Here is a 25000-nt window from a genome sequence, read left to right as displayed (position 1 = left end):
GCCAGCTCACACAGCCACACAGCCACACAGCCACACATCCACATTCTGAGCCACACGACCACAACATACTAATCTCCACCTACACTCACACACTTTTCCTCATCTCCTCATCCTCTCACCCACTCACCAGTCACCCACGCACCCAATCATCCACTCAAGCATATGCACCACCTCGCAAACACACCGCACCACCACCACCACCACCAGCCAGCCACACGGAGCTCAGGGAAACTGACTGAGGGGGACAAACTGAGTGAGATGCACGCAAAAAGCCCACGCAGACCACACACACTCACGCTACCCTCCCTCTCCTTCTCTCCCTCTCACTCTCTCTCATTCCCTCCCTTCCTCCTCCTTCCTCCCCCAACAGCTAGGTAGAGGAAATATTTCGTCCTTGTGACTTAATAATGGGAGAGAGAGAGAGAGAGAGAGAGAGAGAGAGAGAGAGAGAGAGAGAGAGAGAGGTGGAAGAGGAGGAGGGAAACTGCAGTAGCAAAACATGTAGAGAAAGATTTAATTAAAGAAAGTTAAATGTTGTTATAGACGCGCTTGAGAGAGAGAGAGAGAGAGAGAGAGAGAGAGAGAGAGAGAGAGAGAGAGAGAGTGGAGAAGAGAATGTTTGGGGAGGAAAGTGAAGGAGATAAAGGGAAAGGAGAGGTTGCTATGGAGGAAAGATGGAGAGAGAGAGAGAGAGAGAGAGAGAGAGAGAGAGAGAGAGAGAGGGAGGATGGAGGGATGAAGGGAGGGTGGAGAGAGAGAGAGAGAGAGAGAGAGAGAGAGAGAGAGATACAGCGTTGTGTCAGTGTTACCAGAGAACTAACTTTCCTTGCCATCCGTCTCTCTCTCTCTCTCTCTCTCTCTCTCTCTCTCTCTCTCTCTCTCTCTCACATTTTATCCTCCATTCACTCTATTTCCTTCCCTCTTTCCTCCATTTCTATCTTTCTTTGCTTCTTTTAATTCTCTCATTCTCTTTTTATCTCTATTTCATTTTCTTCCTTCTCACTTTCATTTTTTTTTTATTTCTCTTCCCTCTTCTCTCTTCTATCCGTTCCTTTCTCTTTTTTTCTCTCCATTTCCTTTCCTTCTCCCTCCTCGTATACTTTTTTTGTCTTTTTTGTCTTCCTCCTTTCCTTAATTTATCTTCTCTCCTTTTCTTCTTTCCGTTTATCAATTTCTTCTCTCCTTCACTCTTTCTTCTTTTTCTTCTTCTGTTTAATTATCTTCCTTATCTTTATTCCTTCTGCTCTATCTCCCCTTCTGTTTATCAATTGGTTATCTTTTTCTTTCTTTCTTCTTTTTCTTCTTGTTTTTTTTTTTCCTTATTTTTTCTCCTGTTTATCAATTTCTTATCTCCTTTGACTTTTTCTTCTTCTTCTTCTTCTTCTTCTTCTTCTTCTTCTTCTTCTTCTTCTGTGTGATTATCTTGCTTATCGTTATGTCTGCTCCTCTATCTCCTTCCTTCTCACTTTCTTTCTAATACGTGAGCTCTTTTTGTTTTGTTTTTTTCATTTGTATCCTCTCTCTCTCTCTCTCTCTCTCTCTCTCTCTCTCTCTCTCTCTCTCTCTCTCTCTGTGGTGTGGTGGTGAGAGAGAGAGAGAGAGAGAGAGAGAGAGAGAGAGACACACACACACACACACACACACACACACACACACACACATCAATAGTGATGAGTCTCAGTGGTGGTGACGGTGGTGGTGGTGGTGACATGAGGAGGTGAGGTGCGTGCGGTGATGGTGATGGTGGTGATAGTGACACAAGGGATTAGAAGATGGTGGTGAGTGGCTTGAGTTATGGTGATGGAAAGAGCAAGATGTGGTGATACGCTGGCTGGCTGTGTGTGTGTGTGTGTGTGTGTGTGTGTGTGTGTGTGTGTGTGTGTGTGTGGTAATGAGGTGACGAGTGGTGAAGGAGCTAATGAGATGTGTGGTGATGATGGTGGTGGTGGTGATGGTGGTGGTGGTGGTGACGAACGGAAAAGAGGAGGAGGAGGAGGAGGAGGAGAAGTAGGAGAAGTAGATCTGGGGAGAAAGAGGAGGAGGAGGAGGAAGAGGAGGAGGAGGAGGAGGAAGACGAAGAAGAGAACGAAGACGAGAAGGAGGAGGAGTAGGAGTAGGAAGAAGACGAAGACGACGACGAAGAAGAAGAAGAAGAAGAAGAAGAACGAAGAGGAGAAGGAGGGGAAAGAGTAGGAGGAGGAGGAAGAGGAGGAGGAGGAGGGGAAGCGCTGCAATGAGTGTGGCGACAGGTGAGGGTTGGTAGGGGCGGGGTGGGGCGTGGCAGGGGGATGGGTATGGAGGGGTACAGGGAGCAGTAGGGGGCAGGGGACGGACAGATGGGGATGGGGAGGGGCAGACAGGTGGGTGGCCTCGGCAGCTGGCACGCACCGTCTTGCCGTATAATATTTACTGCCACCAATTTACGTATACACATGTTACTTCTCTCTCTCTCTCTCTCTCTCTCTCTCTCTCTCTCTCTCTCTCTCTCTCTCTCTCTCTCTCTCTCTCTCTCTCTCTCTCTCTCTCTCTCTCTCTCTCTCTCTCTCTCTCTCTCTCTCTCTCTCTCTCTCTCTCTCTCTCTCTCTCTCTCTCTCTCTCTCTCTCTCTCTCTCTCTCTCTCTCTCTCTCTCTCTCTCTCTCTCTCTCTCTCTCTCTCTCTCTCTCTCTCTCTCTCTCTCTCTCTCTCTCTCTCTGCGACTCTCTCCCTGTCTGTGACACCCCTCCCTGTCTCCCCTCTTTCTCTTTCTCTCCCTCTCTCTTACCAGGTTCCCCCATGTCTCCCCTTCTTTCCACTAACTCTCCCCTCTCCCGTTCGTGTAACTCTTCTCCTCTCTTCCCCTCACTTCTCTTCTCTTCCCTTCCCTTCCTTTCGTGCTTAAGATAGTTCACCGCAGCTTCCTTTCATGTCCTCCTCCTCCTCCTCTTCTTCATTGTGACCCGTGCGTGGCCTGCGAGTGATCTTGTGTGTCCTTGTGAATGACCTGCTTAGTATGACGTCGTGTTCCTACCCTCAGTTTCATTGGCTGAGCTTGCTTTGTGAGTGACCTGTTTTAATATGTCCTGTAAGTTCGTCAGGTTGGTTTTGTGAGTGACCTGGTTCATTAATGTTACTTGCTTGCTTCTGTGGTGCTTTTTTCCTGTTAGTTTAGCTTTTTCGAGAGGGAGGTTTCAAGATATGCTTCGTGAGTGGCCTGTTTTGATGTGGTTTGTAAGTTCGTCAGGTTGGTTTGTGAGTGACCTGGTTCATTAATGTGACTTGCCTGCTTCTGTGTTGCTTCTTTTCCTGTGACTAGCTTTTTCGAGAGGGAGGTTTGAAGACACTTAGGCCAGTAGTCTTAAGGTGGAGGAAAAAGCTTTAGAGAGACGATAGAAGAAGATAGAAGATAGTTTAATAAGAGTAAAGACAGAAGCTAGAAGAACGAGTTAAAGAGGACTGAAGATAGAAGAGAAAGCTTTAGAGGAAAGATAGAAGTAAGAGCTAAAAAGAAGAGTGAAAGTAGAAGAAACAGCTTAGTGAGTGAAGATAGAAGAAAAAAGATTAAGAGTGAAGACTGAAGAAAAAGCTTGATAAGAGTGAAGACACAAAAAAGACCACAAGAAGAGTGAGTGAAAGGTGGCGCTATGTTTGAGCAGACTGGCCATAGCACACATTAGCATGAAGGGTGACACATGTAGCAGTCATTCGCTATTCGCTCCATACTCCTTAGCGGAAAATTTATTACCATCTGTACTGTAGCAAAGCGGAGGTCGTGGATGGAGGAGGGCATGGATGGGCGTCGTGGAGGGTCGTGAGGGTCGTAAGGATGGTGATGAGGTGCAGACAAGTGGGCGGGCATGGGCGGGAATGGGCGGAAGAGTGGCTGTCTTTGAAAGGAGGAGGTAAAAAGACGCTGATTTGTGTCAAGTGCGTGATTCTGTACGTGGTGGTGACAGGTTGCGCTGGTGGTGGTGGTAATGGTGGTGATGGTGTCGAGATTGGATGACACAGGGCGGTAGGGCGAGGGATCTGGATGTGGTGGTGGTGGTGGTGGTGGTGGTGGGAAAGGGTATAGAGAGAGAGAGAAGCTTTATTTTAATTGCACGAGAGGCAGGTGTGTGTGTGTGTGTGTGTGTGTGTGTGTGTGTGTGTGTGTGTGTGTGTGTGTGTGTTTCGGGAGGTAGACAGGTGAGAGAAGGCAAAAGTCAGGTGAGTACAGGTGTCAATTATTGCTCTCTCTCTCTCTCTCTCTCTCTCTCTCTCTCTCTCTCTCTCTCTCTCTCTCTCTCTCTCTCTCTCTCTCTCTCTCTCTCTCTCTCTCTCTCTCTCTCTCTCTCTCTCTCTCTCTCTCTCTCTCTCTCTCTCTCTCTCTCTCTCTCTCTCTCTCTCTCTCTCTCTCTCTCTCTCTCTCTCTCTCTCTCTCTCAAGGCATTTCCTCCTACGTCATCTTGAGAGAGAGAGAGAGAGAGAGAGAGAGAGAGAGAGAGAGAGAGAGAGAGAGAGAGAGGGCCATTCTAAGTTCAGCGTATTGAAGGATGAGTGGGAGGGAAGGGCGAGGCAAGGCTGGATGAGTGGTTGAGTGGTGGGTGAGTGGCAGGTGAGGGTGGCGTGGCGTGGCGTGGGGTGGCGTGGGTGAGTGGGCGGGCGGGTGGGTGGCAGTGTGAGGCAGCGGTGTGTGCATGGCGCGTGACGGTGGTATGCCAGTTGAGTGACAGCTCCCAGGGTTCCTTCAGCTTGTAATTTGACTTCTCTTCGTTCTTCCGCCCTCCTCGCCGCCACCGCTCCGCTCACTGCTCTGTTTGAAGTGTATAGTCAGAAACGCTTTGCTCTCTCGCCACGACTGTTTTCAGAGGCTAAAGAGGTGATTAGCCGAGATATCAAAACTGTTTCTCCTTTTAATTATGTAGAAGTCATGTTATTCTGTCAATTAAGTCGTAAAAAATCACTCGTAAAAAAACGTGCTATTTCTGCAAGAGCATTTTAATACAGTGGGAGTGAGGCGCAGAAGTGTTTTGAGAATACGGCCGTGGCTCTCAAAGGAAGCTGCCTGACCGTTCTGTGGTCACGGCGGCTCAGAGCAAGAGTACTTTCAGCGGCATCTAAATTCCGTGTTCTTAAATGTTTTGGTCCTTCGTGAGAACTATTTTGAAAAGCCAGAGTTGACTAGTTAGGTTGTAATGGCTGGTTTTCGGGTTGTTGATGTGGAATCTTTGTTCAACCATCACTAGAATCATTGGAACGTCCTTGAAAATTCTCTTTATTTTCAGTAGAACTTGTTAAAAGGAGTGATGATCAGACGGCGAAGCAACATATTGAAAAACGCTCTGCTCTTTCACCACGACTATTTAAAAAAAAAAAAAAACTTACAGAAATGTTCCCCAGAGCGCAGTAAAAATCTTAATCTCTTAGCGAAACCATAAAGACGCCATTAACCTTTTCAGTACTGAGGTGCATTTTTACCATGATTTTTTTTAGTATGATTAGACGATTTTATTTGCAATAGGAAAGGTCTATGGAGGGCAAAGGATTACTAGCCAGAGTCTTTACTCTTTTAATCTCCACATGAGTTTCTGAAGCTGCATAAAATCACCAGATAATAAGCAGAATAAATATGAAAACATGTCCTGCTACTGAAGGTGTTAAAATCTTATTATAGACTCTAAACTGATCACAGACTTGCGATAGAAGGCAGACGCTGGATTCATTGGAAGTGAGTGTGTTCTGCTACTCGGCTACCGACCAAAACTATACATAGAGGCTGTGACTATCTCAGAGAAGAGGCAGGTGCCGGTGAGAGGAGTAACAGGACAGGCAGGAGCGTCCCGATGGTGAGTGCGTCGCCCTGAAACCGCTACAACTCCCGGCGCTTCAGTAAACACAAAACAGAAGCGAGAGTAGAGGTTGGTGACCGGCGTGTGTTGCTCAGGACATCACAGCTCCAACATTTCCATGACGTTCTTCTTCCCAGCTAACTCCTTATTCGTTATCGCTGCTTCAAGTTTGCCTTTTCCAGTTGTTTCAGTATTGCATCATTCTTGCGTTTATTTCTTTGTTTCTCATGTCTTTTATTGGTCTTTATACTTATTCTAGGTCTTCCTTTATTAAAGCTCACTGTTGATAGCTTTCCCTATGTCCACCTCCCATCCCTATTATCAATCTAACATTGAAAGTTTCCTGTCATCCTTACAATAAACATAATCTTTCAAGGCTGACTCGGCACTAAATATCTGATTACCAAGTGTGTTCCGTCACCCGTGCGTCAGTGTGTTCATTGCAAGACTTATGGATGATGTTACGTGAGTGTTACAGTGTCTCCTCCATATCACACTGCCTCAGATCTTCCCTAATTTTCACATTCGTGTTGCTGTCACCGCTTGTCATCTCGCTGCATAACATCTCCACGGACGTGACCAACATAGAAACCAGATGAATTCTTGCCGTCACTTTCAATATGCATCTTCCTGTTTTGCTCTGCTTGTTTCCGCATTCTTACTTCCTTTATTGCCTTTCCTTTATTCCCTTTCTACTTTCTTCCTCTCCCATTATCTCTTACTTTCCCCTCACCCCTTTCATACTGTCCTTTCACCCTTTCACCCCTTAACATTACCTGCACGCGGGCCTCGCTCAGGTTGGTTCGCTTGGCCAGCTCCTCCCTGACGAAGGCGTCGGGGTAGTGGGTGCGCTCAAACACCTTCTCGAGCGCCGTCAGCTGCACCGAAGTGAAGGTGGTCCTGTTGCGGCGAGGCTTCTTCTTGCGGCCCTCGGCGTCCTCGTCTAGGGGAGAAATGAGAGGCGATGAGGTGAAAAGTAATGGCGTTGCTTTTCATGACTTTCGTATCTGACACATGTGGAGGAGAGACTCAGGATGAATTAAAAGTAATGTACGTACATACTCTAACATTTCAATTAATATACATTTATGTCCTCTATACCTTCGTCGTCTTTGAGTACAAGAACGTAAGGAAAACTACAAGAAACAGGCCGTGCATGAAACATATATGCTTTTATTTATCTCTTATCCCCCCTTTATATCGACCGAAATGTCTCTTAAAGCTCCGTATTGTATCAACACTAACAGTTTGTTCACGTCCAGAGTCTCTTTTTGTCATCTACCACTTCACTTGAGAACGATTGCATATCATCTCTTTTTATCAATCCCTTCAGTACCATGACGCGTTTCCATATTCATTCTGGTTTCTATTTCGTAACTTTAAGCAGCTTCAGAAACACATTTGGGGGGATTGAAATAGTGAAACCTCTGACCATTAATTTTCTGATCCCTCCTAATATAAATAAAATCGTCTAATGATCTCAAGATAAAAATGTCTCTCATTACTGAAGGGGTTAATGTAACTTTATCAAACTTGAACAGCCTGATCACAAAGTCTCCACGCGTCATCTGCCATTACATTTGAAAACCGATTTCTTATCTCTATTATTCTTAAACTTTATCGAAGCTGACCTCGTTACTTCTTATCTCGTTTGAATTGAGACACTCTTCCTTCGGTAACACATCAAAGGCTGACCTGAGAGCGCATCCCCGTGACACCCCACCAGCCAGCCAGCCAGCCAGCCAGTGCCTTCCCACCTAGACAGTGACACACCCACCTCCCTCCCTCCCACCTCCCTCACAGTGGCGCCTTTCTCTTCCCCGCCAAGCCCTCCATGGTGTCAGTAGCTGCTCACCCCTCAAAGCTTCCCCTCCTTGGCCCCTCTCCCGCCCACAGTGCCGCCTCTCCCAAAGTGCCACCCTTCTCCGAGTGCCACTCTCACTTAGCCTCCCCGCCGGACCTGAAGACATGTGTCACAGGCAGCGTTAAGTCCCACAGTGAAGAAGACACGGAGTTTTGCTCGCTGTGCCCTGGCGGAGTGAGTGCAAGGGTGACGGGGATTACCTCTGATTATACCCTGCACATGTCACTCCTGCCCACTTACCCTTAGTCTCAGTCTTTGTCTTAGTCTTCGTCTTGGTTTTAGTCTTAGCCTCTCTAGTCTATCCTACAGCTTCTCATATCACACTTTTGCATTCGTTTTCTATTTTCTTTTAATCTATTCATTTTATTATGCTAGTTTTCTGTCGGCACCAACACAACGACCACCATTTCACTGCAGTCACAACTACTCTGCTGCTCCTTCCATTACTGCTGCTGCTGCTGCTGCTGCTACTGCTACTACTACTGCTACTACTACTGCTACTACTACTACTACCACTACCACTACCACTACTACCACCACTACCACCACCACCACCACCACCACCACCACCACCACCACCACCACCACCACCACCACCACCACTGCTGCTGCTGCTGCTGCTGCTGCTGCTGCTGCTGCTGCTATTACTACTACTACTATGAGTACTATCACCACCACCGCCGCTAATACTATTACCATTCAAGAGAGAGAGAGAGAGAGAGAGAGAGAGAGAATTATATATACATCCTGAACTCGGCTGGCTTTCTCTATGTAATAAAATATTCATGAACTGTATTACACACACACACACACACACACACACACACACACACACACACACACACACACACACACACACACACACACACACACACACACACACACACACACACACACACACACACACACACACACACACACACACACACAGGTAAGAGTTTGGTGAGGTGAGGTTTAAATGGTTCCAGACGGGACGAAATAGAAAGGAAAAAGAAAGAAAAAGTTATGCAAATCTTCCCTTAGTTTTTCCTCCTCTCCTTCACCTCACGAGCCTAAATCTCTCTCTGGGGTCTTGTCTTTCTTTCCTCACTTTTTTTCACGCTCCCTTTTCTTTATAGCTTCTCTTTTTTTCCCCTTCCCTTCCTCCACTTGAGACGTCACCGTGAGTTCGTGACAGGAGGAGGAGGAGGAGGAGGAGGAGGAAGATGAGGAGGAAGGAGGAGGAGGAGGAGGAGGAGGAGGAGGAGGAGGAGGAGGAGGAGGAGGAGGAGGAGGAGGAGGATGTAAAGGAGGAGGAGGAAGAAGATGATGTAAAGGAGGAGGAGGAGGAGGAGGAGGAGGCAAAAGGAGACGAATAAGAAAGAAATGAAGACACAAAGGAGGAGGAGGAGGAGGAGGAGGAGGAGGAGGAGGAGGAGGAGGAGGAGGAGGAGAGAAAGAAGACAGAATATAGAAGTGAGAAGGATGCAGTGAAAAAAAAAAATAGGAGGAACTGGAGGAGGATGCGGAAAGTGAGACAAATAAGACAACACAGAGAAGAAGAAGAAGAAGAAGAAGAGACAAATAAGAAGGAAAAGAAGAAAACAGAGGAAGATAGAAAAAAAATGATGAAAGAAAAAAGAAAGAAAAAGAAGAAAATTGTGATGAAAGAAAAAGAGAAAAGAAGAAGAAGAAGAAGAAGAAGAGACAAATAAGGAGGAAGAGAAGAAAACAGGAAGATAGAAAAAAAAATATGATGAAAGAAAAAAGAAAGAAAGAAAGAAGAAATATGTGATGAATGAAAGAAAAAGAAGAAGAAGAAGAAGAAGAAGAAGAAGAAAAGGAGAATTGCCATACAGGAGGATAAAAAAAACATACGATTATAAAAAATCAAGAAAAAATAAGAAATAAGAACAGAAAAGAAATGCTAAATCCAGAAGGAAGAAGGAAGAATAGAAATAAATATGATAATGAGGATAAGATACGAAGAAGAAAAAAGAGAGGAGGAGAAGGGAAGAAGGAAGGTTTGCCACACTAGAAGGAAGGAAGGAAGGAAGGAGGAAAGGAAGAAGGGAGGAGGTAGTAAATGGGAGAAGGATGGAAGGACAAAAGGCAAGGAGGAAGGGAGAAGAGGGAATAAGGAAAGAAGGAAAGGAGGAAGAGAAGAAGGAGGGAAGGAAGGAGGGAAGGAGGGAGGGAAGGAGAGAACGCTTGGGTGATAATTGGATTTCATGGTTTTTTTGGAGTAAGTTGTGACAGGCGGCGGAGTGTGTCGCGACTCAAGACTGACGACCCGATCCTCTCTCCACACTCTTCCCCTTCACGTCCCCTTTTCTCGTCCTCCTCTTCCTCTTCCCCTTCTAGTTCTCTTTCTTCGTCCCCTTTTCTCTCCTAGTCCCTTTCCTCGTACCCTTTCTTAATGCCTTTCCTGCTTCCTCTCCTTCGTTCCCTTCCTTCGTCCTCTTGCTAATCATCTTCTCGTCTCCATTCTTGTCTCTCTCGTCTCCTTTTTCTTGTTCTTCGTCCCTGTTTCTCGTCTCCCCTTCCTCGTCTCCCTTCCTCGTCTCCCTTCCTCGTCTCCTTTCCTCGCTCTCCTTCCTCGCTTCCTTCTTCCTTCTTCGTTTCTTCTCTCCTCCCCCTTCCTCGTCTCCTTTGTTCCTTCTCCGTCCCTTTCTTCGTCTCTCTTGCTCATCCTCCTCCTTCGCTTTCCTTCTCGTCCTCTTCCTTCGTCTCCTCTCTCTTCTTCTTCCTTGTCCCTGTCTTGCTTTGAAATCTCCTACAGTACCTTCTGTCTCCTTAACTCTTCTTCGTCACCGTCCTTCACCATTCCTTTACGCCCTTCCTTTCTCACCATTACAGTCTTCCAAGCCACACAGAAGACTAGCCTGGTTTTCAAGACAGTTTCACTTCATAACAGTCCAGAAATCTTGTCAGTTCATCTCCGGAACGATAAAAGTACCTTAGAAGCATGAATATCTTCAACTAAGGCCTTACAGTACCTTTTGTCTCTTTAAATCATCTTCATCACCGTCCTTCACCATTCCTTCAAGCCCGTATTGAAAAGCGCCTTACCTTTTGTCTCTTTAAATCATCTTCGTCACCGTCCTTCACCATTTCTTCACGCCCGTATTCAGAAGCGCCTTACTCCCTCACCACTACAGTTTTCCACACAGAAGACTAGCCTGGTTTCAAGACAGTTTCTCTTCATTACAATCTAGAAATCTTGTCAGTCCATCACCGGAACCATAAAAATACCCTTAAAAGCATGAACCTCTTCAACTAAGGCCTTTGGGAAGTAGTGATGGTGAGAGAGCGTTGAAGAGTACTGGCCTTTAGTTTCATTTTATATGTTTTTTTTTTTTATTATTATTATTATTAACTTGTTCTTTTGTATCTTTCAGTTCTGTGTTTTGTCTTTTTCTTTCCCTTTCGCTTCTTAAACAGTGTCTCTTTTCTATCTTATTTTTTTTTTTTTTTAGTTTCATTGTTGCATGTTGTTTTGGTATTTCTTCCTTTCTTTTTTTAGTTAGCTTGTCCTTTCTTTAGTTTTGCTTCGTCTTTTTTTTTTTTTTTTTTTCTCACAAACTTTTTTTTTCTTGTTCATATCTTCTTCAGTTTCATGTTTGTGCGTTGATTTAAAGTTTCATTTCTTTAAGTAATTTGTTTTTCTTTAGTTTTACATCGTTTTATATTTTTTTTCATCTTTTCTCTTCACAAAGTTGTTGGTTTTTTCGTTCATATCTTCTTCAGTTTCATGTTTGTGTGTTGTTTTAAAGTTTAATTTTTGTATCAACTTGTTATTCTTTCTTTTAGTTCTACTTCATCTTGTCTTTTTTTTTTCTCTCTTCACAAACTGTTTTTTTTTTTTTCGTTCATATCATCTTCAGTTTCACGTTTGTATTTTGTTTTAAAGTTTCATTTTTGCATTATCTTGTTCTTCTTTCTTAACTTCTGCTCTGGTTTGTCTTCCCTTTTCTTTTTTTTTAACCTTTTATCTTCACAAACTGTTTTTCTTGTCAATTAATCTTCATTTTGTGTGTTTGTGTGTTGTTGTAAGACTTCATTTTTTGTATCAACTTGTTCTGCTTTCTTTTAGTTTTGCTTCTTTTTTTTTTTTTTTCGTGCTTTTTCTGATTCTTGGAGGTTTGGTACAGAAGGACCAAGTTTCCCTTCAATTCTTTCCTTGGACTTCACTCTGACTCACCAAATTCCTTAAGATACATACTGGTGCTTATCTTTCCTTCTGTTGTTGCCTTACTGTGCATCCTTCCAATACTCTCTCTCTCTCTCTCTCTCTCTCTCTCTCTCTCTCTCTCTCTCTCAAGTAACAGTCAGTAAAATTTGATAATACGGAGGTTAGCAGTGTGTGTGTGTGTGTGTGCGTGTGTGTTTGTGTGTGTTTCACTGTTTGATCTGCTGCAGTCTCTGACGAGACAGCCAGACGTTACCCTACGGAACGAGCTCAGAGCTCATTATTTCCGATCATTGGATAGGCCTGAGACCAGGCACACACCACACACCGGGACAACAAGGTCACAACTCCTCGATTTACATCCCGTACCTACTCTCTGCTAGGTGAACAGGGCTACACGTGAAAGGAGACACACCCAAATATCTCCACCCGGCCGGGGAATCGAACCCCGGTCCTCTGGCTTGTGAAGCCAGCGCTCTAACCACTGAGCTATCGGGCGTGTGTGTGTGTGTGTGTGTGTGTGTACTACAAAATATACAACACCATGTCTACCTATCTGTCTGTCTGCCTGGCTGTCTGTTAAAGGAGGAGGAGGAGGAGGAGGAGGAGGAGGAGGAAGCTAGCCACTCTGGTACATGTTCAGTGTGTGGACTTGTTGACTGCCGCTGTGTGAGTAGAGTGGTGGTGGTGGTGGTGGTGGTGGTAGTTGCTGTTATTTTTGACGATTATTATCTTGTTTTTACTTTCCTCGATGGCGGTAGTAAAGTTCATAGTAGTAGTAGTAGTAGTAGTAGTAGTAGTAGTAGTAGTAGTAATAGTAGTAGTAGCAGTAATAGTAGGAGAAAGAGGAGAAAAAGAAGGAGAGTGGTGGTATTAGTATTATTATTAGTGGTAGTAGAAATAGTAGTAGTAGTAGTAGTAGTAGTAGTAGTAGTAGTAGTAGTAGTAGTAGTAGTAGTAGTAGTAGTAGGAGGAGGAGGAGGAGGAGGAGGAGGAGGAGAAGGAGGAGTGGTAATAGTAGGAGGAGGAGGAGGAGGAGGAGTGGTAATAGTAGTAGTAGGAGGAGGAGTGGTAATAGTAGTAGTAGTAGTAGAAGGAGGAGGAGGAGGAGGAGGAGGAGGAGGAGGAGGAGAGTAGTAGTAGTAGTAGTAGTAGTAGTAGTAGTAGCAACATTGGTAATAGTAGTAGCAACAGCAGCAGCAGGAGTAGCACCATTAGTATCCGTGCTACATAACTTCGCCACACCACTGCCCTCTTTGTGTTTGCAGTGCAGGCGTGGCAATGAACTCCAGCGGTGTCACGAGTCTCATCGATGGCTGCAGTATTGACACAGGCCAATGACGCCTTTGGTGATAATAGATTGATGCGTAAACACTCCCTTTCGAAAGATAACCTTTAGAGACACAGAACACAATGCTTCTTTCATAATTAATGGATGCGTAAACACTTGCCTTAAGAGATTACCTTCATATTGATTGTCGTGGTAAGTCAAGATCTTCACGAGGCCACAGCAGAGGGACGGGGAGGGTTGGGGCCGGGTGAGGCGGGGTCGGGGACAGAGGGGGCAGTGTTGGTCCTCACGCCAGCCACACCGCCGGGCCAGGCGACTCGCCACTCCATGAGAAATGACTCAATTAGCCAGACTGGGGTGTAAAAGCTATCCTATCTGGGACGCGAACCAGCACAGGGCACGGGGGACCGGGGCAGGGCGGGGGCGGGGCAGGGGCGGGAGGTGATAGTGGTGGTGGGAATGGTGCGGTGGAGAGGCGTGGGAATGGTGGTGGCGGTGGCGGTGGTGGTGTTGATGTTGGTGGGTGAAGGTATAATACAGGTGATCTTTGCAAACTAGATAATGGTTGCCTTTGTGATTATAATAGTGGTGGTGATGTGGTTGTGGTGATGTGGTGGTGGTGATGTGGCTGTAGTGATGTGGTTGTGGTGTGGTGAAAGTAAGAAAGTATACTGCATTGTCTGGACGTATCACCACCATCACCACCACCACCACTGTTGCTCTTGTTTCCTCTCTCCTCCCCTCTCTCCTCTTCTCTCTCTCTTCTCCCGACCTTTCATGCAACACTGCACCACATTCACCTCTATCTGCTGCCTCTCACCGCCACACTCCCTCCCCCTCCCCCACGCACTCTACACCCTTCACACACACACACACACACACACACACACACACACACACACACACACTCACTCTCTCTCTCTCTCTCTCTCTCTCTCTCTCTCTCTCTCTCTCTCTCTCTCTCTCTCTCTCTCTCTCTCTCTCTCTCTCTCTCTCTCTGTGTGTTGCTCTCACAAGTTTCTCACATCAGTTGCAAAGTCATCCCACGTTCTTTTATCACGCAAGAATCACGTCATTTGTTGATTGAAATGTGTGTAAAGTAGAGGGAATCATTTCAAGAGCGAGTTATAAGGAAGGTGATTTTTCTAAGAGATTTGTGACATTTTCAAAGCTAGAAACTAAACTAATAGAAAAAATTTCAAATTAAAAGAAACTGCAACAATATGACGGTTCAAGGCATTATCCTTTGCTTCACTATCACCACCACCACCACCACCACCAGTACTGATTTCTGCCGCCGCCGTTTCGCTTCTTGCCGCCTCCCACGGGAGTGTTCGGCATTAAGAGGGTACAGTACATAGTGTATGGCGGCTTGCATCTTCATATAGCCAGATTCCTCCTCACCTGGACAGTCACTTGTTGATCCAATTGAAAGCCAGTGTCACTCCACCTTGACACGCGCCCTGAAAGCCTTTGCTCCCTCAGATTATTGTCAAGGGAGAAACGGAGGTTTACTAAGGCTCACATTCTCAAACACTTCTATGCTTTAAATCTGTTATTTCAAAAGCTTTATTTAAGTTTACACGAGTTTTTAAGGTGTTTTTACGGTTGTAGAGGCAGAGTGACAAGATTTTTATATTATTAACTGGAGAAACACCAAGATTTTTATATTATTAACTGGAGAAACACTCTTGAAAACCACGCTAATCATCAATGTGGCCTTGGAAAACAGTCGTGGTGAAAGAGAAGAGCGGTTCTGAATATGGACCTTAATGTCTTATTCAGAAACGCTTCCCTTTCTCACCACGACCATTTTCAAAGACCACAGAGAAAGTTATCCTGGTTTTAAAGAGTATTTTTCCTATTGATAATGCAGAAAACTTGTTAACATGTCTCTTGAATTACAGAAACATCCTTGAAATCCCATGTCACTTCAAATACAACCCTTTGAAAATAGTGAAGGTGCTGTGAGGCGGAAGTGTTTCAGAATATAGGCCTTACTCGGGTTTTCATAGCAATTTTTTTTTTTTCACATTCATAAGGAAAGTTGTTGCGCTCTGTCTTACACCTTACAACTCGCATGTGAATAGTATGAATAGATTGATTGATTCCTCGTTGGTTTGATTGATTGACTGATAGAGAGAGAGTTTATTGGCCAACGGATTCCTAGCGGGTGGGCTTTGAGATAGGAGATACCCTAAAAAGTATCCCCTTTAGCCCATAAATTCCCGTGAAAAGTCCACATGGTATAAATAAAAAAAAGAAGCAAAGATTGATACAAAATAGAAATAATCGCGTGAGAATTATAATAGAGGAACTTCACCTCACTAAAGGGATACTTCAAAGAATCCTGAAGACTTGTGTGGCGCGTCTATAATTTTGTCGTGGTTACTGTTTTATTGACCGGGAAAAAAGCAAAGATCAATATAAGATTACAACATTCCTCTTGAAAATAGATACAGGAAACTCAACTCACTAAAGGGATACTTAATCTCTTCAGTACCAGGACACGTTTTTCATATTCATTTTGGTTACTAATTGGCGATTTTATACAGCTTCAGAAATACATATTGGGATTGAAATAATGAAAACTCTGGCCTTTAATCTTCTGACCTCCATAGATTCTTTCTAATGCAAATAAAATCGTCTAATCAAACCCAAAACTCAAAGTAGAAATGCGTCTCAGTATTGAAGGGATTAAAAGAATACTGAAGACTTGAGTGTCATGCCTATAGTTTTGACGGGGTTGTTGTTTATGGTGGAAGTCTTTCAATGATAACCCAGACTAGTATTAAGTATAGTTTGCATTGGCTTACAGAGAGAAAAGGAAGAAAAAGAAGTTAAATTCGCTTTTTTTTTTTACACTGCAGAACTGAGTAACACCTTTCAGCACAAAATGAATCTCTGAAAAGCGGTAAGGGATTATGGGAAAAGATGTAGATAGCACAAGAAAGTTCCGTAGTTTTAGCACAAAATAAATGTCAGAAAGCACCGAAGTGTCCTGTAGCTTTTTGTTAAGATGACCAGATGCTCCCCATTATCTGCCAAACTCTTACTGTGTCTCGTGTCAAGCGGGAAAGGAAGGAACTCGGACCATAAGGAGCAGCCAGCACTTGCCACCCCACCACCACCACCACCACCACCACCACCACATCTTCGTCACCCTTGTCTTACACTCAGGACGCACACCTTATAATAACTTTAGCAAGAACTCGATAGATAAGTCGATACATGAATTAATGAATGAACCCAACCTTTCCATCGCATCTTGGTATACGCTGCGTTATAATGAATAGTGATAGGAATGAGTGTGTAGATTAATCGATAGATAACTAAATAAATGTATACCGCAGTTTCTGGCGCACGCGGCGTGAAAATTATTGGAGGAAGTGATGAAATTAATAGTTAAATGAATAGCTAAATTCAAATTAATAAATAAATGCAAGAGGTTAGCAGAGAGAGAGAGAGAGAGAGAGAGAGAGAGAGAGAGAGAGAGAGAGAGAGAGAGAGAGAGAGAGAGAGAGAGAGAGAGACGCCCTTATTCAGAAATGCCTTCCCCTGTCACTACGACAATTTTCCAAGGCCACAGAGACAACTAGCTGGGCATTCAAGACAGTTTCTCCATGTAATGCACTAGAAATCGTGCCAATCTGTCACCAAAACCATAGAAGTACTCTTAAAGACACGAGTATCTTACCTGGAGCCTTTGGAAAGCAGTGATGGTGAGAGAGCAATGCGTTTAAGAATACGGGCCTTGATATTTGGTTTGTTTTGCTTACGCTACAAGCTACAAATATTGACGAGAGCTTAGCAATAAAATGTCAAATAACTCACGGGTATTAGAGGAAAAAATATTTGACCAGCAAGAAAAGGGTTGGTTGAGAAATCCGTGAGGGAGAGGTCGCTTGTGAGGGCGTGGTGGTGGTGGTGGTGGTGGTGGTGGTGGTGGTGGTGGTGGTGGAAATGGGTCAGAGTGGGCGTCCCTGAGTCAGTCACGTCACGCCCCTCACTTCACGTCACGTCACGTCACGCGGCGGTGGTGGTGATGGTGGGGATGGGCAGGTCAGTCTTTTTCTTTCTTATTTATCAGTACATTCTCTCTCTCTCTCTCTCTCTCTCTCTCTCTCTCTCTCTCTCTCTCTCTCTCTCTCTCTCTCTCTCTCTCTCTCTCTCTCTCTCTCTCTCTCTCTCTCTCTCTCTCTCTCTCTCTCTCTCTCTCTCTCTCATGCATTTTTCTTCCTTTTTTCTTTTCTTTTTTTCTTTATTTCTTTCTTGATTTCTTGAGAGAGAGAGAGAGAGAGAGAGAGAGAGAGAGAGAACGGGAGGGGGATAGAGAGGTGGTGACTGCATCTGCCTGAGTGCTGACGCTGTGTTAGGAGATCACGTTGACGCAGAGACCAAAGTGCAGTCATCACCCCAACCCCCACTCTCTCTCTCTCTCTCTCTCTCTCTCTCTCTCTGAATAAAGAAAGAAAGAAAGAAGGAAAGAAAGAAGAAAAAAGGAAAAATGCATGAGAGAGAGAGAGAGAGAGAGAGAGAGAGAGAGAGAATGTATTGATATATAAGAAAAAAAGACTGATCTACCCACCCCAACCCTCACCAAACCCCTCTCTCTCTCTCTCTCTCTCTCTCTCTCTCTCTCTCTCTCTCTCTCTCTCTCTCTCTCTCTGTGATACAACATTCTTACCTATTTCCACTTAAAACTCATTCATTAAATCGTCTAATCTCCTGAAGCTTCCTTTCTACTCGCCACTAACATCCAAAAGTCTGTTCCTCTGGTCCACTATAGTCCATTTGAGGTTCCACTTGTTTTCTATCTCTTGGAAATTTAACCTTACCATCCTTGACTTTCCGTAACGCTGTCTGAGCTGTGAGGATGAAAATTTAGCGTTCAACCATTTCTTATCTCATTTCTCTATTCCCTTCAGTACCAAGACGCGTTTTTTATTCATTCTGCTTACTATTTGGTGATTTTGTACAGCTTCAGTAACTTATGTGGGGATTAAAATAGTGAAGACTGTGGCCATTAATCCTCTGACCTCCATAGACCCTTGCTAATGTGAATAAAATGGTCTAATCGTACACAAAACTCAAGGTAAAAATGTGTCCCAGTACTGAAGAGATTAAGTGTCATATTCCCTTTTTTTTCTTTATTTGTTATCTTTTTATCCTCCTTTTCTCAGCCGCCCTCAAACCCTTATCTCTTCTTATCTGTCCACGCAGCACAACTTCCCCGCTGTTGTGCTTCCCTCACCCTCGCGCACACATGTTTGCCACCCTCTCTCTCTCTCTCTCTCTCTCTCTCTCTCTCTCTCTCTCTCTCTCTCTCTCTGAGGCTCCTTCGTGTCTCAATGAGTGTCCGTCTTTCTGTCTGTCGTTCATTTCGTTTATTTATGTTGTCCCTCCGTTTGTCTGTGTGTGTGTGTGTGTGTGTGTGTGTGTGTGTGTGTGTGTGTGTGTGTGTGTGTGTGTGTATTTTGCCTGCTGCTGCTGCTAAACGATCAGGGGCCATGAAAACGCACTTTATTGACTCACACACTTAACACACTTATCGCCTAAACATTTACGGACGCGTGGATGAAGGAAGTACTTGTGTGTGTGTGTGTGTGTGTGTGTGTGTGTGTGTGTGTGTGTGTGTGTGTGTGTGTGTGTGTACAGGCGAGGAAGGACACACGAACACACGGACTTACGTACAGTTATATGGGTTTGGATATTAAATGTTAGACCGAATAGGAAAGATAAATAGATAAACCTCGCCCCCCCCCCCCACACACACACGGTTAGCAACGCACGCCTGTGTCAGCAGGAGACAAAGCCATGACCCCTTGGTGACCTCTCTTGACCTCGTCTTATGTGCGTCCTTCTTCCGCTATACGCTTTTTTATTTCCTGCCTTTTTTTTTTCTTCAAGTTTTCATCACCGCCCGCCATTCGTCTTGTTTTGCTTCCTGCTGTGTGCGTGTGCGTGTGCGTGTGTGTGTGTGTGTGTGTGTGTGTGTGTGTGTGTGTGTGTGTGTGTGTGTGTTTCTTTCTTTTTGATACGTATTTTAATTTTATCACTTGTTGTTTTCATGGGCTCCTTTTCATCATTTATTTCCTCCTCCTCCTCCTCCTCCTCCTCCTCCTCCTCCTCCTCCTCCTCCTCCTCCTCCTCCTCCTCCTCCTCCTCCTCCTCCTCCTCCTCCTTCTCCTTCTCTTCTTCTTCCTTCTCAATTTTCCTCCTTCCTCATCAAATATTTTTCCTTCCTCATTACAGACTTCCTGAGAGAGAGAGAGAGAGAGAGAGAGAGAGAGAGCGATGTAACTTCAGAATATAAAATCATCGTCTCTCTCTCTCTCTCTCTCTCTCTCTCTCTCTCTCTCTCTCTCTCTACCATTTCTCTTCCTCCTCTACCCACCTTATTCCTGCCCTCCTCCCTATCTCCCTCATACTAGGACACACTGCCATACCCTACCCTACCCTCCCCACCTCCTCCCCACCTCGTAAGTGTAAAGTTTAAAGTGTAAAGTGCTGTCTTCCGCCTTTGTGGTCTCGCGAGCTGAGTTATGGCGCCGTGGTTTCTCTTGCCTGTTTGTTAGACGCGAGGCTGCTGCTCTGTTGCGTTTGAGTATTATTAGTATTGGTGGTGGTGGTGTTGGTGGTGGTGGTAATAGTAGTAAGAGTAGAAGAAAAGTAGTAGAAGGATGAGGATTAGTAGTAAATTGGTCAACTTTTTCGGTAGTAGTAGTAGTAGTAGTAGTAGTAGTAGTAGTAGTAGTAGTAGTTGTTGTTGTTGTTGTGGTGATGGTGATGATAGTAGTAGTGGTATTAGTAGTAGTGGAGTAGTAATAACAATTATAATCATACCAGCAGTAATGATAATAATAATAGTTGTGGTAGTAGTAGTAGTAGTAGTAGTAGTAGTAGTAGTAGTAGTAGTAGTAGTGTAGTAGTAATAGCAATAATAATCATAGCAGCAGTAGTAATAATTGTCGTGGTTGTCATTATTTTTCTAAGCGTCAGGATGTGGGTAAAAGAGAGAAGAAGCAGGAGGACAGTGAGGAGGGGACGGCGCGGCGGCTCAGCGTGAGTTAGTTCAGTGCGGTGGGACAGGAGGGCGGCAGGATGGAGGGAAGGGGAGGGGGAGTGCGAGGTTTTCGCTTTTTTTCTGGTTGCCTGTTTTATTTTCCGCCTCCCGTACGGCGGCAAGCGTGCGGTCAGGCCCTTCCTGTGGTGACCGCCGCCACGTGCACGCCCCGCCCACACAACGACACCCGCACCCCACACCCACTTCCGACACACACACACACACACACACACACACACACTTGAATGACAGTTGAAGTAATGCTCAAACTTTCCTTGTCATTTTTTCCCCTTCCCCCCTATCTCTCTCTCTCTCTCTCTCTCTCTCTCTCTCTCTCTCTCTCTCTCTCTCTCTCTCTCTCTGTGTGTGTGTGTGTGTGTGTGTGTGTGTGTGTGTGTGTGTGTGTGTGTCAGCACCTCCCTTTCTGTCCAGGGGCAGTAGGAAAAAATATGATGAATTTCACTCACCATAACAGAATGAATAAGCCGTGCACCACCACCACCTCCACCTCCCTCCTCCTCCTCCTCCCTCCTCCTCCTCCTCCTCCTCCTCCTCCTCCTCCTCCTCCTCCTCCTCCTCCTCCTCCTCCTCCTCCTCCTCCTCCTCCTCCTCCTCCTCCTCCTCCTCCTCCTCCTCCTCCTCCTCCTCCTACTACTACTACTACTCTACTACTACTCCTCCTCTACTACTACTACTACTACTACTACTACTCTCCTCCTCCTCCTTACTACTACTACTACTACTACTGATGATAGTATAAATAATCTGCTGTTATTGGCAATGGTGATGGTAATGATGTAGTGGTAGTATTAGTAGTAATGGTGGTGGTGGTGGTGGTGGTAGTAGTAGTAGTAGTAGTAGTAGTAGTAGTTGCCCAGTTTTACCATTATCAGTGTTGCCAATAAGTTGGATACGGAAAGCTACACATCCCGTGACTGACAAACCACCGCCATCACACACACACACACACACACACACACACCTGTTCGTCTGTCTGGTGCTTGCTGTGAAGGAACGAGAGAAGAGGGAGTAGAGAGAGAAGGACGAGTCAATGTGGACAGGGAAGCTATTGTATGCGTTTTGGCGCCACGGGACTGCTCGGAAATGCTTACCCCGCGTTCTGTTCCTCATCTCCGTAATCAGAAACGCATTGCTCTCCCACCACGACAGTTTTTGACAGCCACAGAGGCGACTAACCGGATTTTCAAGACAGTTTTTCCTTATAATTGTCTAGAAATCTTGCCAATCTATCGCCGGAACCATAGAAATACCCTTAAAATCATGAACATCTTTAACTACTTCATCCCCATATTCAGAACGCCTTATTCTCTCTCCATGTCAGTTTTTCAAGATCACAGAGACAACTATCTGGATTTTCGAGACAATTTCTCCCTATAACAATGTAGAAATCTTGCCAGTCCATCACCGGAACCATAAAAATGCACCTTAACCCCTTTACTATCATGACGCGTTTCCATATTCATTCTGCTTACTATTTGGTGATTTGTTAGAGCTTCAGAAACTTATGTGGGGGGATTAAAATTACTGAAGACTCTTGCACACTAATCTTCTGACCTCCATAGAGCCTTCCTAATGTCAATAAAATAATCTAATCGTACACAAATCTCAAGGTAGAAATGTGTCCCAGTGTTGATGGGGTTAAAAAACATGATCATTATCAACTAAAGCCTTTGGAAAGTAGTGATGGTAAGAGAACAAGGCTTTTAAGAAAAACTAACCTTATCCTCAGACCTACTTCAAGTCCAATATAATGACGTTAAGTGGAAGTGAATCAAAGCATGAAAAAAATAATAAATAAATAAATAAATGACCATGTTGTTTGTCTGTCGTGAAAATTAAATAAACATGTAAGAATCAAATGGAATGTTATTTAAAGCGAGGTTTGTTTTGTCATTTGCTTCAGAAGTGCTAGTAAGTAAATGGAAGTGAATTAAAGCATAAATAACACCAAAATAAATTAACATGTTGCTTGTGTGTTGTGAAAATTAAGTAAACACGTAAGAATCAAATGGAATGTTATTTAAAGCGAGGTTCGTTTTTGTCATTTGCTTCAAAAGTCCTTGAGATCTTGGTTACTGACGCACTAGCTAGTCTTACGATGTTCTCCGTTGCTGTCCGTGATTTGTAAGTTGTCCGTGGTTTGAAAATACGTACTGTTCGTGTTCTTGGTGTATTGTCCGTGCCGTAAGAATGCTGTCCCGTGCCGTAAGAATACTGTCCGTGCCGTAGGAATGCTGTCCGTGCCGTAAGAATACTGTCCGTGCCGTAAGATTGCTGTCCGCGGCTTCAAAATATTGTCCGTGCTCTTGGTGTATTGTCCGTGCCGTAAAAATGCTGTCCGTGGCTTGAAAGTTTTGTCCGTGCCCAGAGAATGCTGCCCGTGTCCTAAGAATGCTGTCCGTGCTGTAGAAATGCTGTCCATAGCGTAAGAATGCTGTCCGTGGCGTAAAAATTTTGTCCGTGCCCTGAGAATGCTGTCCGTGCCCTAAGAATGCTGTCCGTGCTGTTAAGAATGCGTTCCGTGCTGTAAGAATGCTGTCCGTGCCGTAAGAATGCTGTCCGTGGCGTTAGAATGCTGTACGTGCCTTAAGAATGTTGTCCGTGCCGTAAGAATGCTGTACGTGGCGTTAGAATGCTGTCCGTGCCTTAAGAATGCTGTCCGTGCCGTAAGAATGCTGTACGTGGCGTTAGAATGCTGTCCGAGCCTTAAGAATGCTGTCCGTGCCGTAAGAATGCTGTCCGTGCCGTAAGAATGTTGTCCGTGCTGTAAGAATGCTGTCCGTACCGTAAGAATGCTGTCCGTACTGTAAGAATGCTGTCCGTACCGTAAGAATGCTGTCCGTGCTGTAAGAATGCTGTCCGTTCCGTAAGAATGTTGTCCGTACCGTAAGAATGTTGTCCGTACCGTAAGAATGCTGTCCGTGCTGTAAGAATGCTGTCCGTGCAGTAAGAATGCTGTCCGTACCGTAAGAATGCTGTCCGTGCTGTTAAGAATGCTGTCCGTGCTGTAATAATGCTGTCCGTGGCTTGAAAATATTGTTCGTGTTCTTAGGGTATTGTCCGTACCTAAAAGAGTGATGTCCGTGCCCCAACATCAGAGAGAGAGAGAGAGAGAGAGAGAGAGGGTCATGTCCGAGTAAGCTGTGTCCGTGTTTTTGAGTATGTACGTAGTGGTGTCCGTGTCCTTGGGGAGCTGTAGCCCGCTGGGGGATGTTGTCGGTGCCTTGGTACGGGCACAGGTACGTACTGCGGAGGGCCAGTCGACAACACGGTATCAGATTAAGACAGATAGCGCTGGTGGTGGTGGTGGTGATGATGGTGGTGGTGGAGGAGGAGGAGGAGGAAGGTAATTGACGGGAATAATTAGGAGATGAAAGAGAACAAGGGAGGGATGGAGGAGGAGGAGGAGGAGGAGGAGGAGGAGGAGGAGGAGGAGGAGGAGATGGAAGAGGAGATGGAGGAGAAGAGGAGATGGAGGAGGAGAAGAAGAAGAAGAAGAAGGAAAAGAACTCTCTCTCTCTCTCTCTCTCTCTCTCTCTCTCTCTCTCTCTCTCTCTCTCTCTCTCTCTCTCTCTCTCTCTCTCTCTCTCTCTCTCTCTCTCTCTCTCTCTCTCTCCAATTACTCCTCTGTTTTGCATATTCCACTTCGCCGCTTCAAGTTCTTATCTCTATTATGAAGCAGCGTCTTGTTATCTCTTACTTACTAACCATCGCATTCCTGAGTCTTGACCACCGCTGCCCTTCTTGTTGTTGTGCTCCCCCTTCCTCAAATGTCGCTGCTTTTACTCATCTATTTGTGTGTGTATGTGTTTTTTTATTTTTTTTATTTTATTATTTTTTGTGTGTGTGTGTGTGTTTTAGGGATTCTCTTACTAACTATTGCATTCTTGAGTTTTGTCCACCTCTGCCATTCTTGCTGTTGTGTTTCCCTTACCTCAAAATGTCACTGGTCTTACTCATCTCTCTCTCTCTCTCATTGTGTGTGTGTGTGTGTGTGTGTGTGTGTGTGTGTGTGTGTGTGTGTTTTGAGTATGTTTGGTGGATTTAACTCCTTCAGTACTGGGACACATTTTTACCTTGAGATTTGTGTACCATTAAACCATTTTATTGACATCAGGAAAGGTCTACAGAGGTCAGAAGATTAATGGCCACAGTCTTCACTAGTTTAATCCCTCACATGAGATGCTGAAGCTGTATAAAATCACTAAATAGTAACCAGAGTGAATATAGAAACACGTCATGGTACTGGAGAGGTTAAGATGGTGTTTTGAGTGTGCTTGGGTGTGTGTTTTGGGTGTGGATGAGTGTTAGGATGTGTTTTTTGTGAGTTTTGTGTGTGTTTAGGATGGTTTGAGTATGTTAAGGTGTTTTTCTGGTTCTTTTTGTCATCTTTTTTTTCTTTTCTTTTTTACTTTTTTTTTTCTTTTCATCATCGTCTACATCATTATCGTCGTCTTGTTCTTGTTCACTGGCTCTCATGTTACTTTTCCTCCTCTTGTCTTTGTTTTCATGTTGTTTTTTTCCTTCTCTATTCTTCTTTAGTTTTTAGTTTTCGTTACCGTGTTGTTGTTATTGTTTTTATTTGTTGTTGTTGTTCCTTCGGTTCCTTAGATATCATTATTTTGTTTTTTTTCTTTCTTTCTCTTTTTTTTCTTGTTATTGCTGTTATTCTTGTTTTATCCTCCTCCTCCTCCTCCTCCTCCTCCTCCTCCTCCTCCTCCTCCTCCTCCTCCTCCTCCTTTTCTTGCTTATTTTTCTTCATTGCCTTTAGTCATCGTC

At 44.6% G+C, this 25000-nt stretch overlaps 2 protein-coding genes across 13 annotated transcripts in view; one reads left to right on the top strand and one right to left on the bottom strand.

Moving 5' to 3' along the window:
* LOC123515072 overlaps window positions 1–25000 on the top strand; it is a 76826-nt gene that overhangs the window by 23243 nt on the left and 28583 nt on the right. The gene's annotated exons all lie outside the window — the stretch shown is intronic.
* The window catches only part of LOC123515068 (homeobox protein aristaless-like 4), a 54824-nt gene that overhangs the window by 19765 nt on the left and 10059 nt on the right, over window positions 1–25000 (bottom strand). The window contains exon 2 of the mRNA XM_045273473.1: window positions 6585–6751. Within this exon, the coding sequence (XP_045129408.1) occupies window positions 6585–6751 (167 nt within the window). The remainder of the gene's footprint in view (window positions 1–6584; window positions 6752–25000) is intronic.

This window comes from Portunus trituberculatus, chromosome 38 (genome assembly GCF_017591435.1).
Source record: "Portunus trituberculatus isolate SZX2019 chromosome 38, ASM1759143v1, whole genome shotgun sequence".
Classification (NCBI taxonomy): Eukaryota; Metazoa; Arthropoda; class Malacostraca; order Decapoda; family Portunidae; genus Portunus; species Portunus trituberculatus.
Note: the sequence above shows the minus strand (reverse complement) of the source record. Positions and strands in the feature narration are given on the sequence as shown.